The following is a 17871-nucleotide window of genomic DNA, read 5'->3' as shown; positions in this document are numbered from 1 at the left end:
AAGATGTCCAGGTCCCTCGAATGGAACTAAGCACAAGAATGCCAAAGTGAAGCTCTTATGGTTCAGGATAGACGTCATCGTCACCCTGCCAGTGTGTGCCCTGGGGGAGGGAAAGAGCTGCAGACAGAGTGCTGGTCCCTGCTAAGCAATCTGCAGCCATTCCTGAGGACAGGTCAGCTCTCCCACTTGCGACTGCCTGTGCAGCCCGCTCTTCCTCCTGGGGAATGGACCCTGCAAGGCAATCCCCTGTGATGGGACCAGCAATGGAGCCTGCAGGCTGGACTCCATCTGCCTGGGGCAGCCTTATGAGCACCCACTCCACACACACCCCCCTCTTCCGCACAAGGCCAGGTAGAGCAGTGAGCTGCTGTCCCCTCCCTTTTCCAGCCATCTGGGAATGGAATCCAGCTGGCTTTGTCCTGTTGGTAAAATGGAAAGAATACTGGGTTCGAACCTGGAACTTGTGATGTGACCTGGGCAGATCCTTTCCTGGTCTGGCCTCAGTGTAGCCTCTGTATAGTGAAGGGGCTGGGGCAGAGGAGCCCATGGTCCAACTTGGCGCCCTACTTGGCTGTGGTCCAGGCTGCCACAGAGCAGGGGGCTCCTCTGTCACCTGCAGCAGGTGGACCTCTCTTCTCAGCTTGGCCAAAGCCCCTTCACCCTGTCAGTCGCAGGGCTCTTCCCTGGGCCACCACTCTGCCGGTGGCCCCTCTAATGAATAACAACAGCAACCTCCCCTTCTGCTCCCCCAGGGTAATATAGTGAAATGTGGGGGGGATGTTCATCCCATGGGGGCTACCCTCTTTTGATGTGGTTAGTCAGGGTCTCAGATGTCACTTCTCCTAGGAGCTTTCAATTTAAGGGGTGAGACAGCTTCTGAGACCCCCAATAAAATAAATCTTAGCCCTCATGTAGATGGAAAAGGAATCACAGACAGTGGGTTTTAGTGACAAAATGGGAACATCTGAGTAGAGAATGGTAAAAGAAACAAAGTGGGGGAGTGGAGTTCTACTACTCAGCAGGTGAAAGGGAAGAACCAGCGTTATACACGGGGACGGGAATGGATCTCAAACATAAAATGAAAAGTCCAAGAAAGCAGTCAGGGTTGCAGAATGATGTATACAACATGGTACCATTTGTGTAAACTAAAAAACTAATATTCATATATGTTGACATATATTTAATGATCCAGAGATGTTCCCACCAAATTCATGAGAATGTTCTCCCTGGGGGGAGATTCAGGATGGTGATGGGGGAAAGGCATAGGGACTAGGGGCTCTAACTCTGAGATGTTTTATTTCTGAAACAAATATGACAACATTTCACACTCACCAATTCTGCATGGGGAAACTGGGTTACTTTTTAGAAGTATTTTCATATTTTGAAAGTTTTTTAACATAAACTCAAGAAGGAATCTGGAGCGTGGAGCATCTAGCACTGAGTGAGCACTGGGGGTGGGGGTGCTCTGCCCTGGGCCCCATTCACTAATCTAGGCATCCTCACTGTCTGACTTCCCAGGCCCCTTCCTTCACTCCACCTTGTGACCCCCTTTGAAGTAGGTCTAAAGTTTCCCAGCACTTTGGGAGGCTGAGTCTGGATGATCACTTGAGGCTGGGAGTTTGAGACCAGCCTGGACAGCATTGCAAGACCCCATCTACAAAAAATAAGCCAGGGGAAATGGTGTGTGCCTCTATTGTCTCAACTACTCAGGAGGCTTAGGCAGGAGGAGTGCTTGACCCAGGAGTTCAAGGCTGCAATGAACTCTCATCACCCACTGCCTTCCAGCCTTGGCGACAGAGCAAGACACTATCTCTAAAATAGACAAATAAACAACTAAGTCTGCCCATGTCTTAGGAACTGGGGTGGCTGGATGCTGTGGTCTGAGTACTGGAGGGGAACATGACACCTTTGGTTTGGTTTCACTTCTTCCCCTGGCCCCCATTTCTCCAACTCCAAAACGGAAGCAGGGAGTCATCAAAGCCATTTCAGTAACCTAAGACCAAGCTCTTTGTTCTTCCCTGAAGTTCTGTGTTTGATCCCCTAGAGCCAGATATTTCAATGTGATTAAACTAGGCCAATCGAGGGGCACTGGGGTCAGGGGACCATTAAAAGTCACAGCCAAAAATGTTAGAGGAGGGTGCATTTTCCTGAAGAAGGGGTTAATCACTCTCATTAAATTCCCAAAAAGAAAAAAAATAAGCTGAAATGAATCCAGCTCTCATGTTGTGGTTATAAACTGACCCAGAGGGACTCAAGGCTCGGCCTGCTTCCAAGTTCAGGGGGTGCTGGGACAAGGAGTGGCGCCAAGACCCCTGAGGCCAGGCCAGGCTGTGTTCTGGGGGTGGAGCCCTGCAGTGCTCTCAAACAAACTGAACATCTCAGAGAACTCTCCTGGGGAATAATCATGAGAACATATGCCAACAAAAAGCAGCCCTGGGGATTTTCTGGAATACTATCTGAGTTCTCACTTCCTTTCCTCTTCATGGTGAAGCCATGTGACAGGGCAGGTGTGTTAATTACAAGTGAAAAAACTGAGGCATGGAGAGGTGAAGTTGCTTACCCAAAGTCACACTGAGTCAGTGACATAGCTGAGGTTCTCCCAAACCACGTTTCTCAATCTCCAAACTATTGACAAGTTGGGTCAGGTAATTCTTTGTTGCTCGTTCATTGAGGAAGCATTCCCTGCAGGGTGTTCAGCCTCTTCCCCCTAGCCTGGGCCCAAAGCACCCCATCACAACAACAAAAATGTCCTCTCTCCAGGTAGTTCCAAATCACACCCTCCGAGGACCACTGCTCCGCAACACCACGCCCAAGTTCATTCCTGCCTCAGGGCCTTTGCGCTTGCTGTTCCTGAGGAGAGGACCATTTTATAAAAAACCTGTATCGAGGGCGGTGCCTGTGGCTCAAGGAGTAGGGCGCACTATTTCTAGTGGACACTGTAGGTGGTCACACAGAGGACGGTGCCATGCCACACTCAGGGGAGGCCTATAGTTCCTTTATCTTCTCTCTGTCTTAGATTTCAGAGTTGAAGAGTCTCTGGCTCCCTTTCAGCTGTGCATAGCAGTTCTCTCTGACCGGCCTGGGGTTTCTTTTAGATTGATGGTGTGATTAAGAACAGATCCAAGAACCCAGGGTCCTTTTGACTGATTGAGAAATACTTCACAGGACATGATAATCATATAACCTTCCAGGCTTAAAAAATCATGTGATCCATGCTTTGAGATTTGCCTGAATCTCCACACATGCCAGCATTGAGGTCACAAGTTATTTCTCTGTCTGGTGACTGGCAAGATTGCTGTTATTAAGTATTGATTATAAGCTACAAACTTTTTTTTTTTTTTTTTTTTGAGATACAGTCTCATTCTGCTCCCTGGCTAGAGTGCTGTGGAGTCATAGTTCACAGCAACCTCAAACTTCTGGGCTTCCACAATCAAGCCTCTTGCCTCAGTTTTCCAAGTAGCTGGAACTGCAGGTGCCTTGCCACAACACTCAGCAAGTTTTTCTGTTTTTAGTAGAGACAAGGTCTCGCTCTTGCTCAGGCTGGTCTCGAACTCCTGAGCTCAAGCAATCCACCTGCCTTGCCCTCCCAGAGTGCTGGGATTACAGGTGTGAGCCACCCTGCCCTGCTGCAAACATTTTGTTTTTTTTAAGTTTAACTGTGTCTTAGAATTTATTTTCAAAACTGAAGGTTAAGGAGGTTAAACAGACACCTGTGTCATGGGTGGCAGGTGACATGCCAAGAATGCAAACCAGGCCTATCACAGACTTCTCATTGTTCAAGGCTTACTCTCTTCTGAGCCGTCTCCAATCAGCCTTCCCACCACCAGTCCACCAGGACTGCTCTTGTCAAGGTTACCAATGGCATGGCCAAATCCGTCAACCAATTTTCAGCTGTCATCTTCCTTTGGCACCCCTTGGCACTATCGTTTTGAAACAGTTTCTTTTCTTGGCTTTCCTCGTTTCCTGCGTCACCTGTCAGAACCTTCTCTGCCTCTCTTCCTCTCTCCTCCTCACCTGTCTCACCTCCTGACGCTGCAGCCTGCCACCAAGCTGTCCTCAGACTCTCCCTTGTCTGCATCTGCTCTTTGGGGATCCCATGCCATCCCGCAGCTGCCTAATACACACTCACAACTGGGACGTGTGAACCTGCAGCTCTGCGGCTGACCCCACACCCCACTGCCTGCTTTCCAACTCCCCTGGGTGCCTAACAGGCTTTGCAAATGGAACGTCTCCAACCAACCACCCATTCACCACCCCCTCCTCACTCTAAACTAGCTTCTCTTGTGGTCTTTTGCTTCTTAGGAAACACAGCAACTTTCTGCCACTAGTTGCTTGGATGAAAAGCCTGGAGTAATCCTTGATGGCTCTCTCTGTCTCTCTCCCTCTCCCCACATCCAATCCTTTAGCAAAGCCTATCAGCTCCACCTTACAATTATATCTGAAATTTACCCCGCAGCATTACCAGGGCCAACTCTGGTAGTGCTGTGCCTACCGGCCTACCACTTGCACCTGGCCCCCCCAGAAAGCTTCCCACCCAGCAGCCAGAGTGACCCTCCCCGCCTAAGGCAGAGCGAGGTGTCAGTTGCTAACGCAGGGCTCCTCATCTCAAACAGGGCAAGGCTGAAGGCCTTAGAGCCACTTAGGCTCCTGGCTACCTGCTAGCTCGCCGGCTCTTCTCCTACCCTCCCTTGCACTTGGGCTTCCTCTGGTAAGCTCTCTCCCCACCAATTTCCAGGTGGCTTGTCCCTGTGTGATCTTGAGATCTCTTAAATGCTACCCTAAGAGAGAGGCCTTCTTGCATAAAACAGCCCGGAATTCTGTTCCACTCTCCCTGCTCCGGTCTCCCCCACACATGTGTGTCACAGGCTGCGGTATATTCTGATCTATTTATGGCCTGTCCACACCACACAGAACCTAAGTTCCAGGAGGGCAGAGATTGTGACTTCGTTAGTCACTGCTGGATCCCCAGTGCTCAGAGCAGAGCCTGTCCTGAAATGGACTCTCGGTGAGTGTTTGCTGAATTAGTGGACAAAGGAAGAATGAATGGAGGGCCCAGTACGGAGACGGAGCTGGGGCTTCCAACCTGCGTTTCTCTACTCCTCCTTGGGGCATTTGGAAGGATCACGCCTCAGTCACCACCAAGGCTGTGCAGTGACTGGCCCATCCTCGACTGACTTTTGTCCTGTGTCTCCTTCCACTCAGGTCATGGCCCTCCCAGGCCCTGTGAGGCTCTTGCTATGACCCCAGGCCCCTTGTGGAGCCAGGACTGCGCCCTGCTGCTGCAGCCCCGCCCCGCCCAGCCTCCTTCAGCCCGGAGTCGCCATGGGCAGCGTCAGCAGCCTCATCTCCGGCCACAGCCTCCACAGCAAGCACTGCCGGGCATCACAGTACAAGCTGCGCAAGTCTTCCCACCTCAAGAAACTGAATCGGTGTTCTGACGGGCTGCTGCGCTTTGGCTTCTCCCAGGACTTGGGTCATGGCAAGTCTAGCTCCAAAATGGGCAAGAGCGAAGACTTCTTCTACATCAAGGTCAGCCAGAAGGCCCGGGGCTCCCACCGCCCAGACTACACAGCACTGTCCAGCGGAGACCTAACGGGCCCAGCGGGAGTGGACTTCGACCCGTCCACCCCACCCAAGCTCCTGCCCTTCTCCAATCAGCTAGACATGGTGAGCGGGGGCTCTGGCAAGGATGGGTGGGTCAGAAAGACTGGAAAGAACAAACTGGGGGTGGAGAATGTGGCTGAAGGGGGGATGATGACCTGAAAGTTTAGACCTCCAGCTGACACAGGGCGGGAGTTCATGGCTGCTCTGGCTGGTAGACTTATGGAGGTAGGGTTTGTTTTTGGCTGCCCTGGTGTGAAGTAGCTCTTTGCTCAAGCTGGATCAGAAGCGTCTTTGGCTGAATGCAGGCTGAGAATTTATTATGGTCTATTTAGCAGGGATGAGAGCAAAAGAGTCCCAAGTACTCAGAAATCCAGCCCTCGGGCCACCTCAAACACTCAGGGATATAACCCATGGATGCTGAAACAATTTTTCTATTCAGTCCCCTGTCCCTGCCCTGGGGGAATGAACCCACAGCTTTGATTTACTAGGAAAGGGCTCTTTATGTTTGCACAGAGCATTCAGTTCTTCAAACTAAAAGCCTCGTAAACTGCAAGGCACTCTACCAATGAAAATTAGGGTTTTGAAAAAGGATTATTTCATATGACCCTCCCGGCCCTACAGCCCTGTAAGAAGGCCATGGTCAGTGTTCTTGCCCCAGGTTTAATGGAAGAGGCACCAAAGGTGAAGAAGGGTCACCTAGTCTAGGAACCAAGCCCATCCAGTGTAAAGCCCTGACCCACGCTACACAGAGACCCAGAACAGGAACCCGTGAGTGGTGTTTATCCTCTCAGGAGGGCTGGGACAAGCTGGTGGCAGGTTGTTATTTCATAGAACAAGGGGCCCAGGTTATTATTTAAGAATGTCCTGGCCGGGCACGGTGGCTCACGCCTATAGTCCCAGCACTCTGGGAGGCCGAGGTGGGTGGATTGCCTGAGATCACAGGTTCAGGGCCAGCCTGAGCCGGAGGGAGACCTCATCTCTAAAAATAGCCAGACGCTGTGGTGGGTGCCTGTGTTCCCAGCTACTTGGGAGACTGAAGCAAGAGAATTGCTTGAACCCAAGAGTTTGAGGTTGCTGTGAGCTATGATGCCATGGCACTTTACCAAGGGTGACAAAGTGAGATTCTGTCTCAAAAAGACGTCCACCCAGGAGAGAGGATTTTGTCTTTCTTGAGAAAGATTCGCCGCGTTCAGCTGCTTCAGAGCAATAGGTGATGTCTGCGGTGGTCACTGGCCGGGAAGGGTGCCACCTGGCTCCCTGAGCTCGGCTGGCCAAAGCAGGCACTCGGACCTGGTGACAAGGGACAGGTGGGATGGTCTTGCTGGGGAGACTTGGAGTCAGTCCAGTCCTTTTTCTCCCCAGGGCTCCGAGAAAGGTGTGACGAGGCCCACCGCTTTCAAGCCCGTGCTGCCGCGCTCAGGGGTCACCCTACACTCTTCCCCCGAGAGCACCGGCCACCAGCTGCACCCCGCCCCTGCGGACAAACCCAAGGAGCAGGAGCTGAAGCCCAGCCTGTGCTCTGGAGCACTGTCCGACTCCGGCCGCAACTCCATGTCCAGCCTGCCCACGCACAGCACCACCAGCAGCTACCAGCTGGACCCGCTGGTCACCCCCGTGGGGCCCGCCAGCCGTTTTGGAGGCTCGGCCCACAACATCACCCAGGGCATCGTCCTCCAGGACAGCAACATGATGAGCCTGAAGGCTCTGTCCTTTTCCGACGGGGGCAGCAAACTGGGCCACGCAAACAAGGCAGACAAAGGCCCCTCATGCGTCCGCTCGCCCATCTCCACGGACGAGTGCAGCCTCCAGGAGCTGGAGCAGAAGCTGCGGGAGAGGGAGGGCGCACTGCACAGGCTGCAGCGCAGCTTTGAGGAGAAGGAGCTGGCCGCCGGCCAGGCCTACGAGGAGCGGCCGCGGCGCTGCCGGGACGAGATGGACGGCGGTGGCAAGCTGAAGCCGGCCTCGCACAAGAGCCAGCGCGTCCAGCAGGCGCTGCCCCTGCAGGTGCTGCAGCTGCAGCAGGAGAAACGGCAGCTGCGGCAGGAGCTCGAGAGCCTCATGAAGGAGCAGGACCTGCTGGAGACCAAGCTCAGGTCCTACGAGAGGGAGAAGACCAGCTTCGGGCCCGCCCTGGAGGAGACGCAGTGGGAGGTGAGGCTGCCAGGGGCTCTGAGCCATCATAGGAGCCAGGACCCAGAGAAGGGGCTCTCTGTAATAGCTCTGAGCTTCCTCCTCTCCCCAGCACACCCTCGTAGCCCCCAGATTGGAATTTCCTAACCCAGTCGCTGACCAAGAAGCCAGAACCCAGGGAAGCGAGGCCCAGTCAGGTGGAGGGTTGGCCTCAGGCCATCTGCTCATGGAGGCTCAGAGAAGCACAAGAAGCCCAAAGCCCCAAGAGAGCTTAAAATGTTATTTGTTGCTTTCGAGAGAAGGGATCCCACCCACTATAAAGAGTGACCCTATTTGTGGCAGGTCTCAGTGACAAAAGTGGCCAGTCCTCAGTGGTTCTCAACCTTCCTAATGCTGCAGCCCTTTAATATAGTTTCTGTGGGTCGCGACCCATAAGTTGAGAACCTCTGAAGTAGAGCTTCTATTCAGTGAGCAGAGACAGGAACTTAGGAGAGGAAGAAAAGCTTCCACACATGCAAACTCACATGCTGTCACTCAGGCACACCTCTGAACGTGGCATCTGGACCTGGCCATGCCAGGGAAGCAGTGTTACCCTGCATCCTGCTAGCCAGAATGCAGCTTTTATCACCAACTGGCACCGGGTGGGAGGACGGCACTGGGTGGGGGTGTGGGCATTGCAGCTCTGTCATTCACCCCAAAGATTGCCCCCCAGGAAAGAGGTGAGAGTTTCTGGGTGTGGCCAGACTAGCACCATGCCCTGTCAGGGGTGACACCTGTTGGCACTGGAGCATCCCATATTCATCCTGGAAAATAGGGTGACAGTATTTTTAGGAGCAGGGAAGGAAGCATCCTTTCTATGGATGAAGCAGATGGGAGGACTGGCCCGATAGGAGGGGACGGATGATCACTTTCTGTTTGCCAGGCTTCCCAGAGAGAAAAGGCTGCTAGCCACGGGACATTGCCTTTTCTTTCCCCATCGATGTTGTCCCAGCAGACCCCACACCAGCCACGGTGTCAGCCACACCCAAGATGCACAGCTCATGCTGGCATTAGGCGCCCAGCCTTGCCTGTCAGTCTGGAACTAAGCTAGACATTGCTGTGGCCTTGTGCCCAGCTATCCAGTCAGGCTATATAGTAAAATGATAAAATAAATAATAATAAGAATAACTTAGAATGGCACATATGTTATTATAAACATGTTTATAATAATAATAATAACGTGGAGAGTGTTTGTTAGTAAGTGCCAAGCTCCAGGTTCTTTCATTTTTTTCCTACAATGGTCAAATGACGTAGGTACTTTTACAAACCCTCAATTTACAGTTAAGAAAACTGAGGCACAGAGCGGTCACCATAGCCAACAACAAATTAAGCAACTAGCCCAAGGTCTGATATATGTGTGTTATATATTAGGATTTGCTCCTAGTAGGATTATCTCACTATACCGTGTCGCCACCACGCCATGGATAACATAGCCAAGATCACCTGCATCAGCAGTGGTCAACGTGGGATTCAAGCCCACGTCTCAGCCATCATCACCCTGTCTGTTCCCTTCATGACGTGAACACCGGCTTGGCCTGGGAAGGAAATGCTGGCTCCCAACTAAGCATTGTGGGTGGGGCTGAATGTCCTCTGTGACTGTGCAGCCTCCTCACCCCCACCAAAAGGAAGGGGGAGGGAAAGTGAGGAAATAGTAAGTGGCTTCCGGTCGTGTTGCGAGAATGCATTCTGTAGAGCCCCAGGAGCTGGCCTTCCTTCACCTTAAAACACAGCCAGCCAGACTAACCCTGGCCTATGACCCAAATGGCCAAGACCCCAGAGACACAAGGGTCTGATATATGGCTTTGGTTCTCCTCATTGCTCTTGGCCCAATTTTGGTGGGGAACAAAAGTGGAAACAGTGACAGAAGGGCAGGACTTACCAGTTTGTCATCTGGGGGGTTGACATTGCGCTCTGCCTCTCATCCAGCCCTGTGCTCGTCACTGGGGCTTGGCAATGGATGCAGAGAGGGGAGCGAAAAGGTGAGATCAGGGGTCATGGTCATAAGCGTGCAGGATAGAAATCTGGCTGACATAGAAACCAATACCATCAGTGTTAAGTGTGGGTGACAGAGCTAGCGGTGGGCAGATTCAACCACCGATCACTGATTTGCACAGGCTGAGATTTGGGCCCTGAATTGGGGGTGAGGGAGGCACATAGACAGACTGAGCCAGACAACAAGCATGGTAAGACCCTCAAAGAGTGGCTCGGTGCCCTTAGTACAGTGGTTATGGCGCTGGCCAATGCACTGAGGGTGGCGGGTTCGAACCCAGCCTGGGCCAGCTAAACAACAAGGACAACTGCAACAAAAAAAGAGCCGGGCATTGTGGCAGGCACCTGTAGTCCCAGCTACTTGGGAGGCTGAGGCAAGAGAATCACTTAAGCCCAAGAGTTGGAGGTTGCTGTGAGCTGTGACATCATGGCACTCTACCGAGGGTGACATAATGAGACTGTCTCAGAAAAAAAAAAAAAAGACCCTCAAAGAGGCACTTGATTTTTAGTCACTCAGACTACCAGCTACCCTGTCCGTGGAGAAAAACACTCACTTCTTGGCGCTCTGTCCCTGTGCCCGCTTCCCCGGCAGGTGTGCCAGAAGTCGGGCGAGATTTCCCTCTTGAAGCAGCAGCTGAAGGAGTCCCAGACGGAGGTGAACACCAAGGCCAGCGAGATCCTCGGCCTGAAGGCGCAGCTGAAGGACACGCGGGGCAAGCTGGAGGGCCTGGAGCTGAGGACGCAGGACCTGGAGGGCGCCCTGCGCACCAAGGGCCTGGAGCTGGAGGTGTGCGAGAACGAGCTGCAGCGCAAGAAAAACGAGGCGGAGCTGCTGCGGGAGAAGGTGAACCTCCTGGAGCAGGAGCTGCTGGAGCTGCGCGCCCTGCCGCGTGAGCCCGTCCTGCCCGCCATCCCCGAGGACATCCCGGCTCTGCAGCGGGAGCTGGAGCGGCTGCGGGCCGAGCTGCGCGAGGAGCGGCAAGACCACGACCAGATGTCCTCGGGCTTCCAGCACGAGCGGCTGGTGTGGAAGGAGGAGAAGGAGAAGGTGATCCGGTACCAGAAGCAGCTGCAGCAGAGCTACCTGGCCATGTACCAGCGGAACCAGCGCCTGGAGAAGGCCCTACAGCGGCTGGCCCGCGGGGATGGCGCCGGGGAGTCCCTGGAGATTGACCTGGAAGGGGCTGACATTCCCTACGAGGACATCATAGCCACGGAGATCTGAGAGGCCACCTGGGAGAGTTAGGCCTGAGGACCTGGCCCTGGGGGGCAGGGGCTGTACCTGTTCAGGGAGGGGTGGCCTCCCACCTCCCCTGCTCAGCACTTTGGGCCCCTTTGAGAGAAGCCACCGCTGGGGCACAGGCTAGGGCCCCCAAGTGTTGGGCAGGGGCCGCAGGATGGCCATCCCTCCCCTTTCCGATGTCCCAGTGCTCACCAACCCCACAGCCTGCTGGACCTTGGGCTCTGACTCATGTGGCTTCCCCAAGGGATGGAGCCACGGGTCTCCATGCTTTAGTTAAGGGCTCCCTAAACCTTGGCCTTTGTTACAAATAGTTAGAGACACCCCCACCAGGGAAGGTGGCTCCTTCCCTGAAGGCCACGTGGCCACACCAAGTACAAGGCTCCCTTTCGCCCCTGATCCCATTCCCTTTTCCCGTGGACACACTGGAATGAATGCCTTGGGAGAAGAAAGAAGCCATTTGTGACCAGAAGCCTTGGAGCATGGCCTGTCTGAACCTGAACTGCTTTTTCTCTTGGCCTTGGAGATAGTGAGTTGGAAGGGCTGCAGAGAGTCTTGCTAAGCATCATCAAGGCTGTCCCTGTAAGCCACAGGAAGGAGGGGACAGTAGACCAGACCCTGAAAGACCCTGAGGAGGTCAGAGGGAGAAACTAAATTGCATGAGCTGGTAGTGGGCCAGTACCAGCCAGGCCCTGAGCCCAGCTTTCCCTGTGGTTTCCTGCTCACTGGAGCTAAGCAGCCTGGGAACAGGAGGTGACCTTGGACCTCAGTACCCACTCTTCTAAAAGCCATAGATGCTAAAGCCCTGAGGTGGGCTCTGGAAGGAAAGGTCAAAGGCACTGGGACACAGAGGGGGTGGGTTTTCAGTCATCCCAGGGGAGCCTCTGGATCCCTCCAGCTGGGGCTAGAGACAGGGATGTCTCTCCCTGGTTCAGAGTTGGCTGCTGGCTACTCTGGTATGTCATTTTCTTCCCAATAATCCAGGTTTTACTTGGATGCAGAATAACCCATGTCCCCTGAGATGGCTCATACGTGGTCTGGGGTCTGGACATCTTCCCCCTGCACCTGTGGCCAGATTCCATGTGCACTTCTCCCCTCCAGTACCTTCAGTGTTAAGTGCCGGGTCTTTACAGATCAGGAGGGGGCCCCAGAGTGCCAGTGGGCCAGAGCCCCAAGCAGGGAGAAGAGGTTTGCACACTGTGGTAGGAACAGCCCTGGGCCACCAGTCATTCTGTCCTCCCCACCCCCGCCCCCAAGGCCCCCAGGGACCCTAGACTGTAAAGGATCCAGATGGTGGCAGCTTTCTCAGGGGCCCGGGCACTGCCCGGGGAAGGCCAGGGTTTCTCTCCTAACGATGTGCAGAGCGGGAGGTAAGGGGGAGAAACGTGGACTTTTTAAGTTGCTTGGTTCAGGGAATTTTCTCTTCTGTCTTCTTCTTCCTTTTTTCTTTCTTGTCTTTTCAGAAGCAAGCCAGACCTCGCAGGCTGTTCTGTGTTCTATTTTTGACTCTAGCCACAGCTGCTGTTCTCAGGACAGCCAGCCCTGCTGGATCCGGCGCCTCCTGCCTGCCTGCTGAGCTGGGCTTGGGGACAGTCTGGTACTTGACAGTCTGAGACCATCCCTAGTTCTGCCTCCCTAGCACTGGGGGCTCCCCTTTCTTCTTGCCCACCACCCCCTCACAGGTGCCCCACAGCCCTTGCTTGGGTGTGGGCTGATGGGAGGGCCAGCTTCCCATGGGTGGCCCCACCTCTGGTCCCCAGGCTAAGCCATGCCCATCCTGCAGTCCCCAAATGACAGAGGAAGGTTTCTAGAATTTCAAACCACTGCTCTTAGTCATAAGCTAGATTTAAACCTGGAATCTGCAGGCCAGAGCCCCCTCCCTGTATGGAGGGAAGTACCTCCATTAGGCGTGTTCAGAAGTCAAAGGCGTCCCATTTTTGCCCCACGGCCCTGGGTCCTCCATATTCCCACCAGCCTGTGCCTTGTTTGAGTCCTTCCTCCCAGTGAGACACCCCACAGAGAGAGAGGGGGGCAGGCTGCCTCTCCCAACTTTGCCTTCAAGTTGTCACCTGGGAAGAGGTGGGTGCCAACCCAGGGGCAGGCACTCAGACATGGACCCTGTGCTCCACTGCTGGGGGATGGAGCCTCCACCCACAGGGAGTGCAGCCCTCTTCCATGTCTTCTTCACCCTTCCCCAGGCCATCCCTAGGATGTCTACCCAGGCCTTGCCCATCATCCAAGATGGCAGAAGCCCTCCCTGGGTCGCCACCAGCCCAAGGCCCCAGGGTGGCCCAAGCTGGCTCCAGAATGCAAATGTCCTGTTTCCCAGCGACCTTGCCTTCTTCTGGGTTTTCTTCCCTTCCTTGTCCACAAGCATCCTTAATATTCTTGGACCATGCCAGACCCCACCTCTCTGGAAGGCAGCTCTGCACAGTGGAGGTCCCAGCCTGGGGCGGGCTCACTGCCCTTCCCTCTGGGCACTCTGCCTGGCACACTTGCCCACCAGCTCTCTCGAGGATGCCTGGCCTGCAAATGCTCCAGCTGTCTGCAAAGGGAATGCTCCATTCAGCACCACCTCAACCAGGAGGTGTCTCTGGTCTCTGCCTCTGGGCCTTAGAATAACCAGGCTGGCAGGAGGCATCTTCAGGGGCAGCTTCCAGTGAACTGCTTGCACCAAGCACGGTCACGTGGGACTGGGAGTGGGAGGAGGGGCATCTCTTCCCTGAGAGGCACTCACAGAGTATCTTGTTGCTGGCGCCAGCCTGGACCATCTCTTAGGGGAGAGAGTTGCCCAGGCATGAGCCAGGCTGGCTGTTGGCAGTGTGGCTTTGGGAGAAGGGTTTCCCTGTGGCCCTGTGTTTTCATCCTGTGCTGACGTGGCCAGAGGGCCTGATGTCCTCGCCTGTCATGTAGGTGGTCCCCATGCTGTGGCAGGCTCAAGCTTTGGATGGACTGGCATTTGGAAGAAGATGTACATAGTTATTTTTCTCTGTTTTTTCTCATTTGGTTCAGTTTGCTTTTGACAGCTTCGTTTGATTTTATTTTTGACGGTACTTTTTGTCCATGTAAACTATTTCTGGTAATTTTATGTTTTTATTTATGAATAAAGAATGCCATTTCTCATGTCCTCCAGTGCCACTTTTGCCTGTCCATGCCACCCTGGTGTCCCCTGTCTGGGATGTGGCAGCTCCTTGGGACAAGAGAGGTGATGAAAGTGGCCCAGTGGGGAAGTGTGGGCGCTGCAGTGAAAGAAACATCAGGCTGGCTCCTGCCCCCCACCAAGCCCAGGACCTTACCTGTGAAATGGGAGGAAAGCAGGGTGAAGGCCCAGCCCCCGCAGAGTTGAGGGTCCTCCCCCAAAGAGAAGCCCTCTCCGCCTGACCCTCACGGCTCTCCTGTCTCTCCCCACCAGCTGCCACCTTGCCTGCCTCGCTGGCAGGAGACCAGAGTGGCTATTGTTGCCACTTCCCCAGGGTCCCCTGGCAGGGAGGGAGGTTGGGTCACCGCAGTGGCCATCTGCCCAGCCTTCTCGGTATCAGCCCACCTGCTTCTCCTTGACAAGCATTCCCTGCTGTCCTGGACTCTCAGATCCTGGGCTCTGAGGGCTTCTGCTCAGGTGGCAGGAGGCAAAAGGCATGCATTAAGAGGGGATAAAAATACAAGGCAGCCTGTGGAGGGGCAGTGACAGTGGCTTTGAGGCGGGAAATGTGGCAAGCAAGAAAGGATGGGGGCGAGGGTGGGATCTAAGAGAGTGTGAGGAAGGGAAGACAGAAGCAGGTCCCGGTGGCAGGGATCTGCGCAGTGAGGCCCCCTGCCCACCCATGCCCATGAAGGTGACAGGCAGCATGGGGCAAGGGGCGGAGACGCAGGAAGGCTGAGGCACAGTGCCCCCAGTGCCCAAAGGGGGTTGGGCAGCTGAGAAATGACCAGGCCAGGAGCAGTGCCCACCGCTGTGTAACTCAGGAGCCTCAGCTGGAGGGCAACAGGATCACGGCAGACCTGGGGTCACCCTTCCCAATTACTCTTCCTCCTAGATAGACCTGGCCCCAGGCTGGTGACCTCAGTGAGACAACCCTCCCACTAATCACAGCCTTGGTTAGCCCCTCCCTGCTTCAACTCAGGCAGACCCAGGACTTGAACCAGTGGAGCTCAGCCACTGCCAGTTTCAGCCTGAGCTTAGAAGGCCTAGCGGCTTCCACTTTCATACCCTCAGGGGCTCTGAGCTGCCATATGAGAAGCCCCCCGACCCCCATCCTGCTGGAGAGTCCCCGTGGAGCAAGAGGGGCCTACAGTTAGGTCCCACCTCCAGCTAAGCCACCCAGCACCAGCCCCCAGCACCCAGGAAAAGCAGAGTCTCCTTCCTGGCCTCACTTCTGCTCTGCCAACACCCTGACCCCAACAATCCCGAGTCCATGAAATGGCAGCCATGAAGGTCAGAGTGATCTATTACATAGCACAGAAATAGTTGACCAAAATGCCCACCAGCGACCCCCCTTGCTTGCCACCCTGACAAGCCTCTTTCCAGCCAAAGGGCTAATAATATAAAAGCATAAAAGCAGGGCCCTGGAAAGCCCACTCCAGGTAGAAGAGGGATAAGATGTGAAACAGACGCTTTTCCCATCCCTCTTCTTCCGGAGTCCTGCTAGGACACGGCCTTCTGTAAACTCCTAAACCTGCTTGCTATTTCAGGGGAAAATACAGAATAAAAGGAGTCCAGCGTACTGGCTCAGGCCTGTAATCCTACTCTGGGAGGCTGAAGCGGGAGGATCACTTGAGCTCAGGAGCTTGAGACCAGGACCAGCCTGAGCAAGAGCGAGACCCCATCTCCACTAAAAATAGAAAAGTTATCTGGGGGTTATGGCAGGCACCTGTAGTCCCAGCTACTCAGGAGGTTGAGGCAGGAGGATCACTTGAGGCCAGGAGTGTGAAGTTGCTGTGAGAGCCTGAAGCCATGGCACTCTAGTCTAGGCAACAGGGAGAGATTCTGTCTCCAAAAAAAAAAAAAAAAAGAAAAAGGAAGAAGAGGGAAATGAGAGAGGAGGGAGGAGAGAAAGTGAAAGAGAGAGGGAAAGAAAGGGGGAGCAAGAAAGAGAAAAAGGGAGAAAGAAAAAGGGAAAGAGGGCAGCGCCTGTGGCTCAAAGGAGTAGGGTGCCAGCCCCATATACTGGAGGTGGCGGGTTCAAACCCAGCCCTGGCCAAAAACTGCAAAAAAAAAAAAAAGGGGGGGGGGAAGAGATGAGAGAGAAAGGGAGAAGGAAGGAGAGGGAAAGAGGAAAAGAAGACAGGGAGAGAGAGAGGAAGGAGGGCCCTCCTTGCCTTGACAACACAGAGCTCCGTGCTCAGCCTCAATCACAGGTGATTTCTGAGTCATCTGGGGAAGGCCCTGCTGCCCGCAGTGTGTCCCCAGCCCAGGTGCCCCAGCCCCAAGCAGCACCACTCCCTTCACTCACCAGGGTGGGCATGACGGATCTGCTCCTTTACTTAATGTGTTTTGGGCCCCTGCTCTATTCCAAGCCCCATTCTGGACACCAGAAAGGTAGAGGTGAACAAAACGGTCAGGTCCTTTCTCCTGATGAGGTTTACACCCTAGAAGTAAACAACTAATTATGACTTTCCTTTAGGCCGGGAGCGGTGGCTCGCACCTGTAATCCTAGCACTCTGGGAGGCTGAGGTGGGTGGATCTCCTGAGCTCAGGAGTTCGAGACCAGCCTGAGCAAAGCAAGATTTCATCTGTACTATAAATAGAAAAATTAGGTAGCATTGTGGTGAGCACCTATCATCCTGGCTACTTGGGAGGCCTAGGAAGGAGGATCACTTGAGCCCAAAAGTTTGTGGTTGCAGTGAGCTATGACGCCACAGTGTTCTACCCCAGGGTGACGGAGTGAGACTCTCTCAAAAACAAAACTTTCCTTTATAATAAGTGCTATAAAGGAAACAATCAAGACTATAGGAGCTGGCTGTGGGGGGACTGGAGGTGCTAAATCTGGAGAGTGAGGTGGGGGAAATTGATACAGAAAAAGGTAAGTCGAAGAACCACGAATGCCTTCTGATTTCACCATTACGACAGACCACGCCAGCCACTGTCCTTGGATGCTCCACTAACTTGGATGCTCCCCACCCCAGAGGTCTCAGCAGATACCTCCTAAACAGGGAACTTGTCACTTCCCTCCTCCAACCTGGGCTTTTCCTGTTCCTGTGTCCCAGACAGCTCTTCCTGAGCAACCTGACCTCACCTTCCTCTCCATCCACCATAGCTCTTTCCACCACCTTCCAGGGAGCACCAAGCATGTTCTTTCACGCGTGGAAATTAAAGACGAAATTTTGTACAATGGCACAATCCTTCCACCAAGGCTGAAATTAAAGTAGCCTCTTCCTAGGGAACTCGATGAAGAAATGTTCAGCTCCAATGAACATATCTAGATATTTTTTGTTGTTGCTGTTTCTTTGTTTGTTTGTTTGGGTGGGAGGAGTGTGTTCCCCTGGGGCTTCAGTCCACTGTGTCATTAGGGTAATCTCTGGCCTGCTAATCTCTCCCTGTAGTTTGCAGCCATCCACCCACGATGCTTGCCTGTCAGTCATCCTCTCTGTCCAATCAGATCCTAGATCCATGACTGTCATCCTCTCTGTCCAATCAGATCCTAGATCCATGTCTGTCATCCTCTCTGTCCAATCAGATCCTAGATCCATGTCTGTCATCCTCTCTGACCAATCAGATCCTAGATCCATGTCTGTCATCCTCTCTGTCCAATCAGATCCTAGATCCTGTGGGACAGTGATTTTCAACCAGGGATGTGCCGCAAAAAGTTTTAAAGAGCATTAATTAAATTATTTTTGAAAGAAGCCCAAACCACAGTAAATACATATTTTTT

General features: G+C 53.8%; 1 protein-coding gene across 1 annotated transcript in view; it reads left to right on the top strand.

The window, feature by feature from the left end:
* Positions 1–14139, top strand: part of LZTS1 (leucine zipper tumor suppressor 1) — a 46537-nt gene extending 32398 nt beyond the window's left edge. The window contains exons 2-4 of the mRNA XM_053578230.1: positions 5203–5667; positions 6967–7755; positions 10355–14139. Coding sequence (XP_053434205.1) covers positions 5323–5667; positions 6967–7755; positions 10355–10987 — 1767 coding nt within the window. The 5' untranslated portion in view covers positions 5203–5322 and the 3' untranslated portion in view covers positions 10988–14139. The remainder of the gene's footprint in view (positions 1–5202; positions 5668–6966; positions 7756–10354) is intronic.
* The last annotated feature ends 3732 nt before the right edge of the window (positions 14140–17871 follow it).

This window comes from Nycticebus coucang, chromosome 24 (genome assembly GCF_027406575.1).
Source record: "Nycticebus coucang isolate mNycCou1 chromosome 24, mNycCou1.pri, whole genome shotgun sequence".
Classification (NCBI taxonomy): Eukaryota; Metazoa; Chordata; class Mammalia; order Primates; family Lorisidae; genus Nycticebus; species Nycticebus coucang.
The sequence above is the reverse complement of the archived record's forward strand: the minus strand, read 5'-3'. Positions and strand labels throughout refer to the sequence as shown.